General features: G+C 42.3%; 3 protein-coding genes and 1 long non-coding RNA gene across 4 annotated transcripts in view; 2 read left to right on the forward strand and 2 right to left on the reverse strand.

Annotated features, from left to right (window-relative positions):
- Positions 1-21,205, forward strand: part of LOC146567009 (uncharacterized) — a 435,082-nt gene that overhangs the window by 95,268 nt on the left and 318,609 nt on the right. The window lies entirely within an intron of this gene.
- Positions 5,792-7,227, forward strand: LOC146567015 (E3 SUMO-protein ligase ZBED1-like). Its single transcript, XM_085285910.1, has 2 exons — positions 5,792-6,349; positions 6,513-7,227. The coding sequence occupies exons 1-2, from the start codon at positions 5,847-5,849 to the stop codon at positions 7,162-7,164; spliced, it is 1,155 nt and encodes a 384-aa protein (XP_085142036.1). The 5' UTR covers positions 5,792-5,846; the 3' UTR covers positions 7,165-7,227.
- LOC146567016 (uncharacterized) overlaps positions 13,636-21,205 on the reverse strand; it is a 32,633-nt gene continuing 25,063 nt past the window's right edge. Inside the window, exons 4-6 of the mRNA XM_085286667.1 lie at positions 15,709-16,029; positions 15,097-15,372; positions 13,636-14,771 (exon numbers count right to left, since the gene is read on the reverse strand). Of these exons, the coding sequence (XP_085142793.1) occupies positions 14,079-14,771; positions 15,097-15,372; positions 15,709-16,029 (1,290 nt within the window). The 3' untranslated portion in view covers positions 13,636-14,078. The remainder of the gene's footprint in view (positions 14,772-15,096; positions 15,373-15,708; positions 16,030-21,205) is intronic.
- LOC146567017 (uncharacterized) lies at positions 18,771-20,010 on the reverse strand. The gene is made up of 2 exons (XR_014893867.1): positions 19,971-20,010; positions 18,771-18,908 (listed from the first exon to the last, which is right to left on the reverse strand). It is a non-coding gene; the product is annotated as an uncharacterized LOC146567017 (long non-coding RNA).

Genomic DNA, 21,205 nt, shown 5'->3' on the forward strand with positions numbered 1-21,205 from the left:
CCAACAATGGCTACTATTACTGCAGCTACTTGGTTTTAATATTACTCTTATTACTCTTTCTGGGTCGCAAAATAAACTTTTAACACATTTCCAGGCGAGAATGTAGCTGTGTAAACGTCAAATAACTTAAACATGTTATTGTTTGGCCTTTTTCTGTGTTTTATTTGTTGGTGAGTAAATGGTTTTGGCTGAGATTAAAGTTATTAGATTAAATAAAACTTTATTAATCCCTCAGGAGAATTCCTCCAGGGTTCTCACACAGCTGAATAAACTGCTGTGTGAAAACAGCAGTTTATTCGACCATCTACGCCAGCGTCCGGTTATATTTTAGACAGCAAGGAGCAGACAGCAGGTGACGTAATTCTGAAGGCTAGACCGTCCAATTTCACAGTCGCTCATTTCCGGTCTAGCCGGCTTTTGGAGGACCCGGCCCACTTAGACCACAAAGGCCGGGTTCTCAGGTGGACGCAGCCTCTGAATTTGGACACCCCCGGCCTGTTTCCGGTCGGACAATAATAACGGTGACATTTAAGTTATTTTATCCGATAAATAAACACTGTAAAATCAAGTTTTTTGTATATATATGTACATGTATATCCCCCCCAGCCCCTTTGAATGTCTCCCTAATTCTGAGGTCTCAAGGTTGGCAAGTAGGTGCTAGGCTTGGCCCACAGCAGTCGAAATTGTATGCAACCATGAGTAATGTGATGCCATGTCCACCAGGAGAGACTGGAGAGTACAGATGTAAAACAAATATGCCAGCAGTTCATTTCAGCTAACGAGAGGAGCAGGCATGTGTTTGTTGTGTGGGGCATGTAGTCCATGTCTGTTGCTGTAACAGTAGTTCATGTTTAGAATAAAACATCCCAGCCCCCTATCTGATAGAGGGCAGTAGTGCCTAAAATGTTGCATAATGTTGCTGAGAGATCTTTTACTTTGTGGTAATCTTAGACGAGTAGTTTTATGGACAAAAACCACCAGATCTTTCAGTGTTCCCTTAGTGCTAATGTGTCAGAGATGTTGGTGTACTATAACTGAAGTAATGTTGTTAAGTCCTTAAAGTCATATTCTTTTATTGTCATGACTGTATTTGAAGCTATTTTCACTTTTGTATGATACCTGATTTATATGATATTTGGCTGAAGTAAACTAAAGCCTGAAATACTTAGTCAGTCATTTGTTTAATAGTAATTTAACATTATATAATTCACATATAAAACTATGAATTGTAATTTTAAACGGTTTAAAAGCATGTAGAATAGCATATGCAGGCAAGTATATTTCTCCTTTTTTTTATCAAGAAGCAAAAACAAAAAGGAAAAAATAAGAAACGGGGCAGGGTTCGATGGTTGAATCATCCGTCCCCACCAATGCCACAACCAAATCTACACCCTTGCAAAGGCCTTTTAAAACTCCAGGAAGAGAATGAAGCTATTGTCAAATACCAAATCAGAGTAATCAAGTAGATCCAAAACCAGTCTAATGTTATGAGAAATGTGTCTATTTCTCATTAAGCCTGATTGTGTCTCATCGATAATTGTGTCCAAGAACTCTTTAATTCTGTTAGCAAGTACTAAAGCCATAATCTCATAGTCATTATTGAGCAGACAGATGGGTCTCCAACTATCAATAAGAAGTAAGTCTTTGTTTGGCTTTGGAATAAGTGTTATGAGACCCTGAGTAAGAGTAGGAGGGAGGTTTTTATTCTCTATACTTTCTATGAAAACCTGCAGTAAGAACGGAGCACTTCCTCTCCATGGCCTTATCAACATCCAATCTCCAGATTTCAGACTCTGCTCCTGAGGAGAAACAGAATCATCTGGCAGATCATTTGTTGTCACGACTTCTTTACTTTTAAACATTTTGAGCATCCAATCTGCTAATGTGCTCTCTCTTCTGCTTTTCTATCATCACTACAGAAGACTAAAACTCTAAATGCTCTACCATATATAATCTCAAAGAGTCAGACCGTTCTCTGTTGGAGTAATCCTCATGTACATCTTAACTAGTTCTATACAGTCTAACCATGTCCTGCCTGTCTCTTCCATTGACTTCCTAAGTCTTAGCTTTACTGTGCCGTTAGTTCTCTCTACCAACCCTGCACTGTGGCTGATATGAACAATGATGTTTTAGTGTTATCCCTAGATGCTGTGCCATTAATCCAATCACTTCATTTACAAAGTGTGGACCATCATCACTATAAATAGTCTCCGGGATCCCGTGTTCTGGGATGATATTCTTACATATTGCTTTGGCAACCGAAATGGCATCTGCTTCCCTAGTTGATTGATTGATTGACTGATTGATTGATATACCTTTATTAGTCCCACAAGGGGAAATTTCATGTTATGGCTGCCGACCTATTGCACGCAAGGGCGTCGCCATCTTACCCTCCAACCATACATACATTACACAAAAACATCACATGGTGAAGACAGGTCAGAGAGGTATAACAATAAAAAAAAATAAAAAAATAACTCCCCCCAGACTGAGCTTGAACAGGGAGATCAGTTTAAGAACAGAAAAAAAACACCTCTGCACATGAAAAAACTCTTAATACACCAAAGAAACACGTGACAAGCAACAGGAGTGGGTAAAGGGTGAGAGACAGTCAGTGTAGACAGTACATCCGGGCCTGCAGCCTATGCGCTGGTCTTCTTGATTCACCGTCAGCATCGGAAGGGAATAAGTGTTGAAGGCGTTTGGAGGGGGAGGGGGGATGAGTGTACATCTGCATGTGTGTATATGTCTGTGTGTGTGTGTGTGTGTATGTCCAGACTTCAGCTGAGACAGTGTCCTTCGCCCTGCCAGGCTAAGTAAACAGTCTTCCAGTCAACCCAGGTGGCCTTGCATAGAATGGGAAGAACCCACTATCCACTTTGCAAAAGGGCACACTATCAGTAGACAATACTTATAGTTATTACAGTTGGACAGCTCTATACAATCCATGTGAATAACTTGAAATGGATGACTGGGTCTGGGGAATTTCCCTCTCTTAGGTCTCAGATTACATACTGCACTTAAGATTTCTTGCAGGTAGAAGGCTGGATTAACTCAAAATAAACTACACTGCATGTGTTCATTGTAATAAGACAACGTGACTACTGACTGAGCCCATTGACAGACTGCCTAAACAAATAGTCCGTGTTTATTTCCAAGAAACCTTTTGACATAACCTCAAAAAAAGCGTGAGCTGGCAGGGGACTCCATAATTGGTCATAATGGCTCATTACCTGTGTGGACTCAGACTGTGGAGGCAATAGTAGATACGAAGAGTCAGCCACGCTGTTCAGCACAGAACTTACGGAGCACCAAAACTGCACACATTCCCTTTATCATGATGGCTCGTTTGAAATTTATTTAAAATACGTTTTGAGTTCAAGTTTAAGTTTCCGAGTTAAACTCTGCTACACCTGACCGTGTAAAATCTGACATTAAAAATCTGAAATTAATCTGATGTTAAAGATTATTTTTCAAAAATGATTATCTAATAATTAACTAATAGAGGCAGTATCTTGGTTACATCTCTTGGATGAATGGATGACAGGGTGCTACAGCAGAGGCTTTCATATGATTAATGCCAGATATTCATGGACTCATGCAGGATTTAATTTTTACTGAAAGAATGTTAAATATCCAAATCCAGCTGTGTGGGTTTTTGTGCTGTCACTGTGCAATGTGGACTGTGCACCCCGCAGTTATGCAGGAGTTTCTTAACGTGTCGCTTCAATAGCTCTGACACATAGTATAACGTGGAGCATTTGCACACTGTTATAATGATTATTTCTTTGCATCTCTGCAGTGTTTTATGATAAAATAAAAATCAAGTGCAAAACCCTTGAAATTGATCCAGTGGTTTGTGGTTAAAAAAAAATAGCAGTTTTATAAGCTGAGGTTGTCCATTTTCTGACTTTCTTTACATTCTGATAGTTTGTAACAATATGAAGTGCAAGAAGAATTGTGAAGTAATTTTAAAATATTGTTCCTAATTTGGCAGCACGGTGGCACGGGGGCAGCACGGTGGTTAGCACTGTTACCGCACAGCAAGAAGGTCCTGAGTTCAATTCCACCATCAGGCCGGGGTCTTTCTGTGTGGAGTTTGCATGTTCTCCCCGTGTTTGCGTGGGTTCCCTCTGGGTACTCCGGCTTCCTCCCACCGTCCAAAGACATGCAGCTTGTGGGGATAGGTTAATTGGATAATCCAAATTGCCACTAGGTGTGAATGTGAGTGTGAATGGTTGTCTGTCCCTATGTGTTAGCCCTGCGACAGACTGGCGACCTGTCCAGGGTGTACCCCGCCTTTCGCCCTATGACAGCTGGGATAGGCTCCAGCGCCCCCCGCGACCCTGAAAAGGATAAGCGGAAGCGAATGGATGGATGGATGGATGTTCCTAATTTGGGAACAACACCACCTGCTTCCATGTCTTGCATTAATATTTTAATAACTTCTCTGCTTATTGACAATTGTTCCTCAGATAATTATATTATCTCTATTTGTACGATACGATGAAGGGAAAAACAGGGTACCTCTTTGAAAGTGTTGAAACACTTATGTAATTATTTATTTTTGCAAAATAGATGCATTATACTCTGTGCTTTTTCAAAGAAAATGACACTTGGGGTTCAGATGAAAGCACTGGGGTGTAACATTATTGGAGACTATGAAGATATTAACAAATTGTACAGATATGAGTGTATGTGTGTTTCGATATCTATATATAAATGTAGATGCACAGAAATGCCTGAAAGCAGTGGAATAAAGGAATAAAAAGATTTCAGATGATAAATTCAGGGGGTCCGTCTAGACATTCAATTCAATTCAATTCAATTTTATTTATATAGCGCCAAATTACAACAAAAGTCGCCTCAAGGCACTTCATAGATACAGAGAAAAACCCAACAATCATATGACCCCCTATGAGCAAGCACTTTGGCAACAGTGGGAAGGAAAAACTCCCTTTTAACAGGAAGAAACCTCCGGCAGAACCAGGCTCAGGGAGGGGCAGCCATCTGCTGCGACCGGTTGGGGTGAGAGAAGGAAGACAGGATAAAGACATGCTGTGGAAGAGAGACAGAGGTTAATAACAGATATGATTCAATGCAGAGAGGTCTATTAATTATAGCTGTCGAAATTAACGCGTTAATTGCGATAATTAAATTTTGGAATTAATTAGGTTAGAATATTTAACTATCTAGCGCAACACGCAGATAAAAAAAAAAAAAAAAAAAAAGGCGCTCCCATAATTCCACTTGATTTGTTTACCGCGCCACTGAAAATGGAGAAGCAGGAACAGGATGGCCTTCTGGATGGGGAATTTAAATACAAGAAGAACATAGATGGGACAATAAACAAACGCGTTGTAATTTGCACTCACTGTAGTAAAGAGTTTCAATTTCACCGTTCAAATTCGACCTTAAAATACCACCTTAATGCCAAACACGCGTTTGTCGGGGCAGCAGCTTCACCCGGCCTGCGTCAGACCACTCTTAGTGAACGCAGGCCACTCGGTAAGTCTTCTTTGGACAAACTGACCGACAATATAGCCAAATGGATAGCAAAGGACTGTAGACCGCTAAGCATTGTGGAGGACAAGGGCTTTGCGGATGTTTTAAAGGTTGCATCTCAGGACGTGTCCTACAAGCCCCCAGCGAGAAGCACAATAACAATTCGAATCCACGAACTGTATGAAACGGAGAAAAAGAAAAAAGAAGATGCTTTAGTTCACACACAATGCGTGGCTCTGACAGGAGACCACTGGACATCACTGAGTAATGACAATTACCTGGGAGTTACTGCGCATTTAATCACTGAAGCTTAGGGTCTGACATCCTTTGCGCTGACTATAATGAAAACGGAAGAGCGGCACTTTGCGGAGGCTTGTGCAGAGCAGTTCCAGACTGTTGCTCGCAGGTGGAGAATTGAGGAGAAGGTGACAACAGTAGGCACGGACAGTGCGCGCAATATGATCGCCGCGGCTCGCATCATGCCATTCAATCACATGCCGTGTACCGCGCACATTCTACAGAGATGCATCACAGTGAGTCTCGCAGACAGTGGCTTTGTCACTGCGCTGGCCAAATGCCGCAAAATTGTTGGCCATTTTAAGCACAGCCCAGCAAACACAGCAGAGCTGAACGCAGAGCAGGTGTCACTGGGGCGCAAGCAGGAGCCGTTGGCCCAGGACGTGCCTACACGCTGGAACTCCACGCTGGAGATGGTGAAGCGCTTGATCCGCAACCAAACTGCAGTAACCGCGACTCTGGATAAACAAAAGCATAAACTTGTCCTCCTGATGCCTCCAGAGTGGGACAAACTCCAGAGACTGGAGACACTTCTAGAGCCCTGCAGGTGAGCCTGTCATTGTGACCATAATTGTAGGTTTAGATTAAATGTATCAAACATACATCTTAAATCAGTTTTGTTATTATGAAAATGTCTTAATACCTAGTAATAAAAAGCTTTTTTTAATTTGCTGTCTTATCTGTGTGTGTGTGTGTGTATTCCACTGCAGATATGTGACTGAACTGCTGGGAGGAGAGGCCTACGTCTCCTGCTCTGTAGTTCTACCAGCCTTCTGCCACCTGCGCCGTGTCATGGAAGTAACTGATGAGGACCCTGCATATGTGGTGAGGTTTAAAGAGAAGTTTAAGGAAGACCTTGCTTCCCGCCAGGAACATACCAACTATGCATGGCTCCAGATCGCAACTGCACTGGACCCACGTTTTAAAGACCTACGCAGTGTGCCCAAGACTGACAGAGAAGCAGTGTGGACCACACTGGCAGGCATGCTGCATGAAGACTCTCCTAGAAGATCACACACTGCAGAAGAAGGTCCAGCCAAGAAGAGGCTGAGCCTGCTGCAGATGGACTCTGACTCTGAGTCAGAGGAGGAGGTGCAGCAGGACAGAGCCATACAGCGCTACAGAGCAGAGCCCTGCACTGCCTTAGAGGACTGTCCCTTACAGTGGTGGGCAGCTCATGCAGGAGCCCACAGCCAGCTGGCCCGCCTTGCTCGCAGATACCTGGCCACTCCTGCCTCCACAGTGCCCTGTGAGAGGCTGTTCTCTGTAGCAGGGCACATTGTGAACAAGAAGAGGTCTGCTCTGCACTCAGAGAACGTGGACAAGTTGGTTTGTCTCAGCAACTGGCTGAAGGATGAGTAGACCAGAGGACCGTGTGTTTAGAGCTTGTTCTATGGTTGAATGTGATTTAAACAATACTTTTCACTGTTGTTCCTATTTTTTTGCACTAATCTACCTTACCCAAAAGGATGATTGGAGATTTTTTCTATTTTGCCTGTTGAATTAGGCCTATGTTCTGTGAACTTGAAGATGTATATGGATAAAACAATGTGCTAGATTTAAACGGGTGGAAAACATTCAGTAAAAATCCCTCACAATTATTTGAAGCCCTGTTCTGCTTGTACTGCTTGTACTCACAATTAATAATAAATAAAACAAACAAGTGTGTTAAAAACCACTATCTGTCCCGATTTTTACACATATATACACATATACACATATATTTCAAGTTGCGATTAATCAATTTTTAGGCTGTGATTAATTCGCTTCCAGCACAACACCCAGCCTACGTCAGACCACGCTGAGTGAACGCAGGCCACTCAGCGTGGTCTTAGCATTAAATAACACTAACAAGTGTGTAAAAATCCGCTATCTGTCCGTATGTTTGCACACATTTTGGTCATATTTCGAGTTGCAATTAATCATGATTAATTAATTTTTAGGCTGTGATTAATCTGATTAAAAATTTTAATCATTTGACAGCCCTACTATTAATACATAGTGAGTGAGAAAGGTGACTGGAAAGGAAAAACTCAATGCATCATGGGAATCCCCCGGCAGCCTATGTCTATTGCAGCATAACTAAGGGAGGATTCAGGGTCACCTGGTCCAGCCCTAACTATATGCTTTAGGAAAAAGGAAAGTTTTAAGCCTCATCTTGAAAGTAGAGATAGTGTCTGTCTCCCGAATCCAAGCTGGAAGCTGGTTCCACAGAAGAGGGGCCTGAAAACTGAAGGCTCTCCCTCCCATTCTACTTTTAAATACTCTAGGAACAACAAGTAGGCCTGCAGAGCGAGAGCGAAGTGCTCTAATAGGGTGATATGGTACTACAAGGTCATTAAGATAAGATGGGGCCTGATTATTTAAGACCTTGTATGTGAGGAGCAGGATTTTGAATTCAATTCTGGATTTAACAGGAAGCCAATGAAGGGAAGCCAAAACAGGAGAAATATGCTCTCTCTTTCTAGTGCCTGTCCATCCATCCATTTTAATATGAATTAAAATAGAGTCATGAAAGACTCAAATGCAACATCAAGAATAAAACACAGTGAGACATGATCAAAGAAAGACACAGTACAGGGAGTGCAGAATTATTAGGCAAATGAGTTTTTTGTCCACATCATCCTCTTCATGTATCTTGTCTTACTCCAAGCTGTATAGGCTCAAAAGCCTGCTACCAATTAAGCATATTAGGTGATGTCCATTTCTGTAATGAGAAGGGGTGTGGTCTAATGACATCAACACCCTATATCAGGTGTGCATAATTATTAGGCAACGTCCTTTCCTTTGGCAAAATGGGTCAAAAGAAGGACTTGACAGGCTCAGAAAAGTCAAAAATAGTGAGATATCTTGCAGAGGGATGCAGCAGTCTCAAAATTGCAAAGCTTCTGAAGCGTGATCATCGAACAATCAAGTGTTTCATTCAAAATAGTCAACAGGGTCGCAAGAAGCGGGTGGAAAAACCAAGGCGCCAAATAACTGCCCATGAACTGAGAAAAGTCAAGCGTGCAGCTGCCAAGATGCCACTTGCCACCAGTTTGGCCATATTTCAGAGCTGCAACATCACTGGAGTGCCCAAAAGCACAAGGTGTGCAATACTCAGAGACATGGCCAAGGTAAGAAAGGCTGAAAGACGACCACCACTGAACAAGACACACAAGCTGAAACGTCAAGACTGGGCCAAGAAATATCTCAAGACTGGTTTTTCTAAGGTTTTATGGACTGATGAAATGAGAGTGAGTCTTGATGGGCCAGATGGATGGGCCCGTGGCTGGATTGGTAAAGGGCAGAGAGCTCCAGTCCGACTCAGACGCCAGCAAGGTGGAGGTGGAGTACTGGTTTGGGCTGGTATCATCAAAGATGAGCTTGTGGGGCCTTTTCGGCTTGAGGATGGAGTCAAGCTCAACTCCCAGTCCTACTGCCAGTTTCTGGAAGACACCTTCTTCAAGCAGTGGTACAGGAAGAAGTCTGCATCCTTCAAGAAAAACATGATTTTCATGCAGGACAATGCTCCATCACACGCGTCCAAGTACTCCACAGCGTGGCTGGCAAGAAAGGGTATAAAAGAAGAAAAACTAATGACATGGCCTCCTTGTTCACCTGATCTGAACCCCATTGAGAACCTGTGGTCCATCATCAAATGTGAGATTTACAAGGAGGGAAAACAGTACACCTCTCTGAACAGTGTCTGGGAGGCTGTGGTTGCTGCTGCACGCAATGTTGATGGTGAACAGATCAAAACACTGACAGAATCCATGGATGGCAGGCTTTTGAGTGTCCTTGCAAAGAAAGGTGGCTATATTGGTCACTGATTTGTTTTTGTTTTGTTTTTGAATGTCAGAAATGTATATTTGTGAATGTGGAGATGTTATATTGGTTTCACTGGTAAAAATAAATAATTGAAATGGGTATATATTTGTTTTTTAAGTTGCCTAATAATTATGCACAGTAATAGTCACCTGCACACACAGATATCCCCCTAAAATAGCTAAAACTAAAAACAAACTAAAAACTACTTCCAAAAACATTCAGCTTTGATATTAATGAGTTTTTTGGGTTCATTGAGAAGATGGTTGTTGTTCAATAATAAAATTATTCCTCAAAAATACAACTTGCCTAATAATTCTGAGCTCCCTGTATAAGAAGTCCCAAGATATGAGCAAATGTATGTAAGGAGATACTGTAGCAGGAAGGCAGCTTCACATCTTCGCCATGTTGACAATGACTGGAACGAAAAAACAGACAAACAAGAGCTTTAAGCTTTTCTGCAAATACTTTTCATGTGTTTGTGTTTGCACGTATCTTTTATCTTCTTTACTGTCAGACAGTTAAACACCAGCGAGGCTGCAGCTGAAAGAACAAACGAGAAATGTCTTTTAAACATTACTTTAATGAAATGCTCAATCATGATGAAACAGATTCTCCTGCATCTTAAGAAAGTAAAAATAAACTAAAAGTAAACTTACTGAAAGTAAAAAAAAGGGTGAAAACTAACGTATGTGGATAAATCTGGTATATTTACACGATGAATTCAATACACATTCATATTGTTGACTTGGCTGTCTCTGACCACTACTGTGTGTTTTTTAACATCACCGGTTTTATTCAGTGGGAGACCTCAGTGCGAACTGTGAGGAGGCGCTATCTAACCTCTGAAGTGGCTGCAAATTTTACCAGGGTTTTAGACGAATGCCCCCCTGTGATTTTACCTGCACTCTGCGATTTGATTCTTAATCATTTCAACAGCAAACTGAAGAAAAGCCTTGACTCCGTTGCTCCACTCACCACCAAAAAGATTAACGTAAAACATGCATCACCCTGGAGAAACGAAGAAGTCAAAAAACTCAAAAGAAATTGCAGGGCAGCAGAAAGGAGATGGAGGAAAAATAAAAATACTATCAACCATCAAATATTTTCCGAGCAACTTAAAATGTACAATAATACATTAAGGAACTCAAGAAATTCATACTTCGCCAAAATAATCAGTAATAACAAAAATAATCCCAAGGTCCTCTTTTCCACCATAGATCATTTATTTAACCCTGATTTTAACAGCTCCCAAAGAACCCCCACAGACTCGCTCTGTGAGCAGTTTGCAGACCACTTCAGGGGAAAGGTCAGCGCCATCAGATCTGATATTTTATCTAATCGCGATATGTTTGTAAACACATCTGAGGGCTCGATTGTACCTGAGGAGACACTGGACAGCTTTGCCCTGGTTAATGCTGAGAATCTTCAGAAAGTTTTCTCCACAGTGAGACCCACCACATGTCTTTTAGATCCAATCCCTTCTTCACTCTTTAAAACACTTTATGGATTTTTTGAAGCTGAGCTTTCATACATGATGAATTGCTCTCTTCAGTTGGGTGTCTTCCCTGCTGCCTTTAAAACGGCGGTGGTGAGGCCCCTTCTGAAGAAGAGCAATTTGGATTGTAATGATTTTAATAACTACAGACTTGTATCCAACTTACCATTTTTAAGTAAAATCTTAGAAAAACTTGTTTTTACTCAGATTACTGATTTTCTCAATGATAGACAGATCCTGGAGATATTCCAGTCTGGATTTAGGGTGAACCACAGCACAGAGACGGCTCTCCTAAAGGTTTTAAATGATCTTAGATGTAACTGGGACTCCCAAAAGCTCTCAGTCCTGGTGCTACTGGATCTAAGCGCAGCCTTTGATACAGTAGACCACGCTATTCTTTTAAACAGACTGAAACACATGGTGGGCCTCTCTGGTGCTGTACACAACTGGTTCACTTCCTATCTCTCTGACAGATCTTTTATGGTGAGTATGGATACATGCTCCTCTAAGATCCATAAAATGACATGTGGTGTGCCTCAAGGGTCGGTTCTAGGCCCTGTACTTTTTAATTTGTATATGCTCCCTCTCGGCGGTGTCATCAGGAGGCATGGAGTGAACTTCCACAGTTACGCTGATGACACGCAGCTGTACATCTCCGTGTCTCCTGATGACACCAGACCAATGGATGCCCTTTTTAACTGTATCTTAGATATACGATCTTGGATGGCAGAAAACTTTTTACAGCTTAACCAGGACAAGACTGAAGTTTTAATCGTCGGTCCTGAGGCTCAGAGAGAGAAACTCTTGTCTAAATTAGAGGCATTTTCGCTATGTCCTTCGCTACAAGTGAAAAACCTGGGTGTTATTTTTGACTCTGAGCTTGGTTTTATCCCACATGTTAAACATGTAACCAAAATTGGATTTTATCATCTAAAAAATATAGCCAGAGTCCGCCCTATTCTCTCTCGGGCCAACACGGAGATGCTGATGCATGCTTTTATTACCAGTCGCATTGATTACTGTAATGCCCTGCTCTCTGGTCTTCCTAAGAAGAATATTTCAACTTTACAACTTTTGCAAAACTCGGCAGCTCGTGTGCTGACGAAGACCAGAGGGCGGGCCCACATTACACCGGTTTTAGAATCGCTGCACTGGCTCCCCGTGTGTTTCAGGATCGATTTTAAAGTTCTTTTATTGGTTTTTAAATGTCTTAATGGTCTTGGGCCTTCTTATCTCTCAGATCTGCTTTTACCATACGAACCCTCGCGGACCCTGAGGTCCTCTGGTACTGGCCTTTTGATTGTCCCTAAAGTCAGGACACATACTCACAGAGAGGCAGCTTTTCAGTGGTATGGTCCTCGTCTGTGGAACAGCCTGCCGGAGGAGCTCAGGGCCGCAGAGAACGTACATGTTTTTAAGAACAGGCTCAAGACCCACCTTTTTAATTTAGCTTTTACTTAGCGTTTATTTATTTTATGCTTATTTATTCTATCCTGTTATTCTATTATTAATTTAGGCTTTACCTAATATTTATTGATTTTATTCTTATTCATTTTTTAATCTTCTTACTCTATTTATATTTATATTGTATCCCGTTCTTATTTATTTTATCATTTTACCCTGTATATATCCTATTGTGTCATATCTCCAGTGTTTCTTCGGAGGGGGCTCTCTGCACCGGGGCTGTGATCGACCGTGGCTGCTGGGTCTCTGGGGGGGTCCTCTCAGCCTGGCTGGGGGGGCCCAGTCTGTGGCTGTGTGCCCAGTCTGTGACCGGCTCCCGGTGCAGACACTCCCTGTTATAGTGTTTCCTCACTTGGCTCATGCGAACCTAGCCCAATTTTTACTCTTTAAGTGTGCGCGCGTGTGTGTGTGTGTGTGTGGGGGGGGAATATGTGTGTATTCACATCATTTATGTTAATGAGAGTGTGGGGAGTGAGTTGGAGGGTGGGGTGGGCTGCTTTTAACTATGTAAAGCACTTTGTGCTACATTTTTTGTATGAAAAGTGCTTTATAAAGATTGATTGATATCTGACTCTGCTGCTTTGTCAACAGCAGCTGTGTTGCTTCCAGTCAGTATCACGTGCTGAGCTCTTGTGCCCTCCTCCTCCTTTGCATCTTTTCAACATTTTCATGTACAAAAACGTTGATGCACAAAATCTGCCATAAAAATCCTCACACAACAATATTGTTTTTTGCTTCTTTTTTCATAAATGACTCATCATCATCATAATCATCTTTGTTTAGATGCAAGAAGAATCATATAGAAATGAAAGAGGTATAAATCTTCTGACCGAACCTGCTGGGACTGTGTGAGGTCCTGAGGCTAAGAGTAAGGATTTATCCACAGGAGAGCTGCGTTCTTACAAACCATCCCACTGTGTAAACCTGACATCTGTGGAACAGCTGAGCTGTATGATGTGTACAAGGACACAAAACATTATTTACCATCAGATCCCGAGCCCTCCATGTGTTAATCAAGACACTGCTGCTGTGCTACATCCACAAATAATGAATAAATTAGGAGCTAAAGCTAAAAGGACAGTTTATTTGTACCATCTTCATGTGAACACATTCAAGAACATCACAGATGAAGAAACATTAAAAACTTCCACACTACATAAAGCAAGAAAAATAGTTTTTCTTTCAGGTGGTTTCAGAAAAAACAGAAACATCAAACACCTCCAAGACTCTCTTTGAAAGAACTAAAAACCTTTATTCTCATGGTCCAATCATGAGTGAACTCCCCGATGAAGCCTTGTGTGCTAAAACATGTCAGAGTTTTAAAGGTTAAACATGAGTTTCCAAAACGTTTTGCTGGAGAACAATGAACTATTTGACTGAGTTTCAATTATTTACAGACGAGCAAAACCAGGACGGAGAAAAAAGGACAAAACTGACTCAGTAAAACAACAGAAAATAAGATCCCATGTAGATCTGTATTATGTAGAAGTTCAGCCCAGCAACCAGTTCAGTTCAACACAAGTTTAAATGATTCTATCTGAACTCTGTGGAGCCTGATCTCAAGCTTTTTGAGTCTGACACTGAAACCAGAGGATCTTTCTGTCTCTTCAGATTCACTGTGATCCAGTGATGGGAGTGATTTCAGCCCTGAGTGATCACGCTGATGTTTGCACAGAGCAGACAATGAGGTGAATGTTTGGGCACATTGGTAACAGTGAAACAGTTTATTAGTAACGTGGGATCGTTTGTGTTCGGAGTATGAACTGAGATTCCTGAAGCTCTTGTCACACTGGTCACAGCTGTAGTTTCCTTCCACGTGTGCACATTCATGCCTGTTACGACTACATGAATGTGAGAAGCTTCTGTCACAGTGTCTGCACTTGTGTGGTTTCTCTCCTGTGTGGACTCGTTTGTGTGTTTTAAGCTCACATGCAGTGGTGAAGGATGACCCACACTGATCACAGACGTGCTTTTTAACCCCACTGTGAATCAGTTCATGTTTTTTTAAGTCACGTGATGTGGTGAAGCTTCTCCCACATTCTTTGCAGTATTTCAGTTTGTCTCCAGTGTGTCTACGTTGATGTGTTTTTAGGGCGTCTCGTCGACTGAAAGTTTTTCCACAAAGGTCACAACGAAAGTCTTTCCCACCACCACGGTGATGACAGGGTTGAGAACTGGATCCATCTGTGTCGCTCTGCTTCTAAACAAAGACACAAAGACAGTGTAAGTCAGTCCTTCAACATTTTTATCCTGAACGTCGCCTGAAATAAAGAGCATCTCTGCAGACGTCCAATTACATTTGACTGTTTCAGTTAACACACTCAGTTTACTGGGCTGCAATAACTACAATACTACCACCATAATACTACAGTAATACTAAAATCATAACTGACATGAAAATCTGAATAATCACTCAGAGCTGCTTTTCCATGCAGTAGAATTGCTAACATGCTAACACAGTTTAATGAGCAGAGTTGTTCCAAACAGTCAGGCTAAAATGACAAGATAACAATATAAATACATACCTCACAGTAACTGCACTTGTAGAGTCTCTTTCTGGTGTGGATCTGTTGGTGTCGTCTCAGGTAATGTGGAGATTTAAAAGTCTTCTCACACAGGTCACATTTATAAGGTCTCTCCTCAGTGTGGGAAAACGTGTGATGTTGCAACTGTGTGTGAGTTATAAACTCTTTGCCACACTGTTCACAGCAGTACACATCATGTCTGGTGTGAATGCGTAGGTGTATATTTCGGTACCCTCTCTGGCTGAAAGTTTTTCCACAGATGTCACAGCTGTATGCCTTAATTCCAGAGTGGGTAACTAGATGACTCTGTAAGTGGCTACTGCGATTAAAAGCTTTGCCACACTGATCACAGCTGTATGCCTTAATTCCAGAGTGGGTAACTAGATGATTCTGTAAGCTGCTACTGTGAGTAAAAGCTCTGCCACACTGATCACAGCTGTACGCTTTAACTCCACTGTGGATGAGATGGTGTGTTTTTAGGTGACCCTTCCTGGAAAAAGACTTTCCACACAAGTCACAGCTAAACGGTCTCTCTCCAGTGTGGATCTGCTGATGACGTTTTAGTTCAGCCCTCACAGTAAAATCCTTCCCACACTCGTCACAGCTATATGCCTTAATTCCAGAGTGGGTAACTAGATGACTCTGTAAGTAGCTACTGCGAGTAAAAGCTCTGCCACACTGATCACAGCTGTACGCTTTAACTCCACTGTGGATGAGTTGGTGTTTTTTTAGGGAATCCTTCCAGGAAAAAGACTTTCCACACAAGTCACAGCTGAACGGTCTCTCTCCAGTGTGGATGACCTGATGATGTTTTAGTGTAGACTTCCTAGCAAACTCCTTCCCACACTCGTCACAGGTGTATGTTTTCTCTCTCTTTCTTGGTTGAGGTTTGTCGGCCTCCTGAGAGCGCTGACTTCTCGCTCCATGTTGGTCCTGCAGTGACAGAGATACAAACAGAGGCAGTGAGTGAAATGCAGTCGTGGAACAAACTCAACCTTCAAACTCCCTCCATTAACACTAGTTTTAAACCTGAAGGTGGAGTGTGGCACCAAACACCTTAAAGGTCTCTTATCCCCACCTGCTGGTAGTTCTAACACATTACATCCAACCTGCTGTTAAAAATAATTCATGACTTTTTAAAAACACTAAAATCATGCCCATCCCTCCTGATTACACACACACACACACACACACACACACACACACACACGTTGTTTGTAATACATATTTCTATAATTTGTAAAGATTTATACATAATTATTCAGTGATAATAAATCCTATGTTTGTTTATTTGTTTATTCAAAAGGAACCCCATTAGCTTCCATGTTGCTCGTCTACCGTCAAACACAATCACATAAAATATTATACAATAAAGTGGATTCAAGATATCAACATAATTTGCCTCTTACATCCACAGTGAGGTTTCACAATTAAAATATAAGCAATCAATAATAACAATAATAATAATATCAATAACATTGAGGCACATTAGACAAAAAACAAATCATCTCTTACAATATTACAACAACTAAAAGTTCTCTAAATCGGTGTTTAAATGTTCATTGAAGGTTTGAATAGTTGCTAATTCTCTAATTTTATAAGGCAATTTATTCCACTTAAAAGTTGCTCTAAATATAACAGTTTTACAAAAAGTTTCTTTTTTTTTGCCTGTCCCGTTTGGTTCTTTTGCCATCAGAATTATTGTCTAAAGGCGATGAAAGATGCCCAACGGATTTACTTTATCAAATGGACCATTACGGCAAGGCTGTGATGGTCCATTTGATTCACCTTTTATTGTTTATTTTATTTATTTATTTATTTTCACTTGCTAGATACAGGACAGACTTGAATGAGGAAAAGAAAAGGGAGAAAGGAAGAGGGGGAAAAACAGCGGAGAAGAGGGACGGGGATAAAGGGCAAAAAAACAAAAACCAACTAAATAAGCAGACAAAAAAATACATATATCGATCACCTGGATCATCTGTTGAGAAAGAAAAAAAGAAAACAAGCAGAAGAAAACGAGAGCAATACAATAAACAACATCATGATGATATATGGGAATATGACAGTAAGTACTAAATATTAAACATTATTGTGCAGCACATAATATCGACAGTGCACAGTGTGCTTTGAGGTAGGAGCCAAAAAGGGTGTAGTTTGTGTGTGTGATCACCCGTGTGTACACCTGTGAGCATGGACGCGCTTGTTTTTTAAAAGGTTCCTTCATGTAATGATCTGCTAGAGGGTGTGGGGGGGCCACAGCCCCGTCATCCAGGGCATGAAGCAGGTATGGAGGAGATCAAAAACTCCAGACATCCAGAGGCCCCCAGAACACAAGAGACCAAGGAAGACCCACAGAGGGGCAGCTGTGCCACTATCCCAGAAAGAGCTGAGGAGAGTCCCAGATGAGGGCTCACCCAGCAGCCACGGAGCAGAAGCCAGGGGGGGTTGCAGTGACGCGCCCGTGAGTTCCGCCGGCAGCCAGCTGTGCCTGAGTGACCGAGCCCCAGGCCAAGAGGCCGAGGACACCCCACCCCCGAAGTGGCCCGAGCGAGCCCCAGGCTCCAGGCCCAGATAAGCAACCACCAAGGAGTGAGCCGGTGTGTACCTGGAAGCCCATCCCCGGACACAAAGAACCACCAACGCACTGATGTCTGACGGCGTCTGCCACTGGCAGGGGAAGTGGTGGGGGGAGATAGGCCTCCAAACCTTGGAGGGCCTGAGATGTCCCCAGAGAGGTGGCGTCTGATACCCAACCTGACATATAGACACAGACAAACAGGCACACACAGATACAAACATCCATTCCCACCCTCATGCTCTCATATGCAATTACTCAACACTCAACCGACGTGGAGACAGACATAGAGAGACACCGTACACACAATCACACTCCCCAAGCGTACTCTAAGCCCCGGATCTAGGCCCCTGGAGGGGGAAACTGCACCCAGACCCAGGTGGTGTTACCCTTTTTTCCCTGCGGTGGGGAGAGGTAGACCGCCCCGACTCCGCAGCAGCAGGGAGGCCCCACACTCCAGACCCCAGTTGGACGGCCAACTCCTCCTCCCGGCCCCCCGCTCCAGCAGGTCGCAGAGAACGGGGGTGTGAGAAGACTCCAAAACCTCCCTCCACCCGCTCATATGTAGTGTTGATGCATGTGTGTTCTAAGGTGCATTTAAAACCCAGGAGGGCATGGAGCTACCTCATTTTTATGCTACCATCTCTACATTGTTTTAACTCTGTGGTCAAAGGAATTTCTTTGTCCCCCTCCCCAGCTTCTCATCTGATTGTAACCTGAGGATTTTTTTACATTAAGAAAAAGGCACCAAACATCAAACCAATTTAAGCCTAAACAGTAACACATGAACGTAGAGCAGGGCGATATGACCAAAAATATTAACAGTGCAAATGCAAATTCCTCGGAGCAAATGTCGGCCAATTTCCACTGGAAATGCCTTTTGGTTAAACTGTCAGCAAGGAATTTGTATTTGCACTGTTAAATTGTTTTATAACTTCAATACACATAAAAAACAGCTGCTTGTTTAAGTGAAAATACATTGATGGGATTTTTTGCACTAATAAAGTTGTGGAGTTGTAAAGTATTTTGTCTCGCGTCAATTATATCATCAGCTACATCGTTATCGCAAATTTTCAAATGTATATCGTGATAAATATTTTTGGTCATATCGCCCTGCTCTGTCTGTCACCTTCTGTGTTGAGCTCATTGTTTCCTCTGTAGTGGCTGAGCTGAGTCCAAGTAGCTGAAAATGTTCCTCTGCTCTCCGTCAGACTCTTCTCCTCCTGCTGATCACCTGGGACACAAAGCGGATCTTTGTTAGGCTCCACACTGCACTGAAGAGTCAAAGTGTCTCATATGTTCACCTGACAAGTAAAAGAACACATTTTTGCTTCCCGAGGTGGGCAACTTATTGGAAACAAGCACAAAAGGTTTGAGCATCGATACAAAATTTAGCAGTATAGCAGGAGAGACTGAGGCCTGTTATTAGACTCAAATGCCCAGTGGGCTGACACACCAATATACACATACACACGTGTTATATGGGAACACCCTCAAATCACGTGATGCCCAGAATTGTACAATACTGATGCTTGAGAGCGCGCGTGTGATCATAGCTGGACTGGCCATCGGTTATACCAGGAATTTGCCCAGTGGGCCGAGATGACTTTATGTCATCCATGAGGGATGCATTTGACATGTTTCACATATTACAGCCCAACAAGTTACTTATAGCAATTCAAATACGAGCAATCAGTTTTTGGCACAACACCGGCTATTGCAGTTAATAATACAACAGCTTCTTGCCATTTTTTGTGTTTCTTTTTATCGCTGTGTAATTGAGTTCAATTGAAAGCCTGCAGGCGCTAGTACCTCTTGCCACAAGTTCCCAGAATCCTTTGCGATTTTACCCCTGAATGACGTCACGTTTTTGGTGGGCCGATTTTTTGGACCAGTCCAGCCCTGCATGTGATGCAAGTATCTGTAGTGTTGAGCGCGTGATCAGTGGTGAGAAAAACAACTCACGAAACTTAACCTTTCCATACTCGTGGCTCACTTCCACTTCTAAACTATTCGTTTGCACACTTACACACACACACACACACGCACACACACGCACGCACGCACACACACACACACACACACACACGCGCGCACACACGCACACACACACACACACACACACACACACACACACGCACACACACACACAGATGCTGTTTCCTGTTTTGCTACACTCTGGAGAGCCTCGCCTTTAACGGTTTCCTCTCACAGAGAGCAACAGAAAACTTCATTCAGAAAACTTCGAAAAACTCAAGATTGACTGAACTCAGTTCAAAGTTACCTTGACACTTACCTTTAGATGTGAGAGGTAGTGATGGTCCGCTTGAAGCTGACGCTCCGGTGTGTGTCAGAAAACTCAACACGCTGCGTCAGAAGCACTGTGTCGAGGCTTGATTCGTTTGGCCAGAGTCACGTGATTAGTGACGTCTGAAGCTTCATTTACAACGTACCTGTCACGGCGAGTGAGATAAGCCGTGTGAAAATAATGAATGAGGATCCAATCGCAGGCAGTAGTGGAGAAGTGAAGGTGGTTTATTGAACACGAAATAAATATGGACAAACAGCAAATGGAGCTCGAACTAAACTACACTGGAAAACAACTAAACTACAGAGCACAAACCTGAATGAGAACGAGCAGAGGAGAATAACGATGGACAGCAGGGAGAACACACGGATGAGACATGGTGAACAGACAGACCAGCAACTACAATGACGGAGGACACGACTTAAATACACAGAGAAACACAGGGGAATTACACACAGGTGGTGTGACAGCGCCGTGCCGTCTTTGCAGTTTTAAGGCTCAGGGAAACGCTCTTTAGCGGCCACGACCGCTGGCAAAAAGGAAAGGCTACTCTTTATAAAAAGGCAACCGTCATCACATTTTCTGACCAATCATAACAACCCATTTCACACACGTCTTTAAATCACAAAAATTACACATAACATATAATGTAATTGCAAGGAGGTATTTCTGTAGTCTATTGATACTAGATAGTGGAAAAGGGGTGGGATTAAATAAGCTTATGCTTCTTCCTGCTCCTTTTTGAACATGGACGTTATTTGGAGTTGTGGTTGCTCGTTTTCCTTTTGTTTGCTTTGTTCATTTGTCTCTTTTAATTCTATTTTTTTATACTTTTTCAACATGTTCAAAATAAAGATTCAATCAATCAATCAATAAATCAATCCTCTGCCGAGCAGCCTCTGAACCATGAAGAAACTTTCCTGAACTTTACACTGGTGTATAGTGTTACACAGCATGATGTTTCACTGTGAGTCTGAAGTTTTGATCATAGTAAACCTGCATAACTCCTGTTGTTTTTTAATATAGAAAATAGAAGCATAGGTGGGAATAATAAAAAAAAAACACCCCCTCCCAAAAAAGCCAAACAAAACCAAAACTCATCTGTTATGAAAAAATTGTATAGTGTGTATAGTGCGGTGCTGCCTTCAACATCCTCCTTTTATTATCTCACACTGTAGAGACTGTAATAAAAACACAGGGAACAGACTTGGTTTTTAGAGAGA

Source organism: Mchenga conophoros, linkage group LG9, assembly GCF_057382185.1.
Source record: "Mchenga conophoros isolate Kocher_MC1m ecotype Shallow Benthic linkage group LG9, M_conophoros_male_GT1.1, whole genome shotgun sequence".
NCBI lineage: Eukaryota > Metazoa > Chordata > Actinopteri > Cichliformes > Cichlidae > Mchenga > Mchenga conophoros.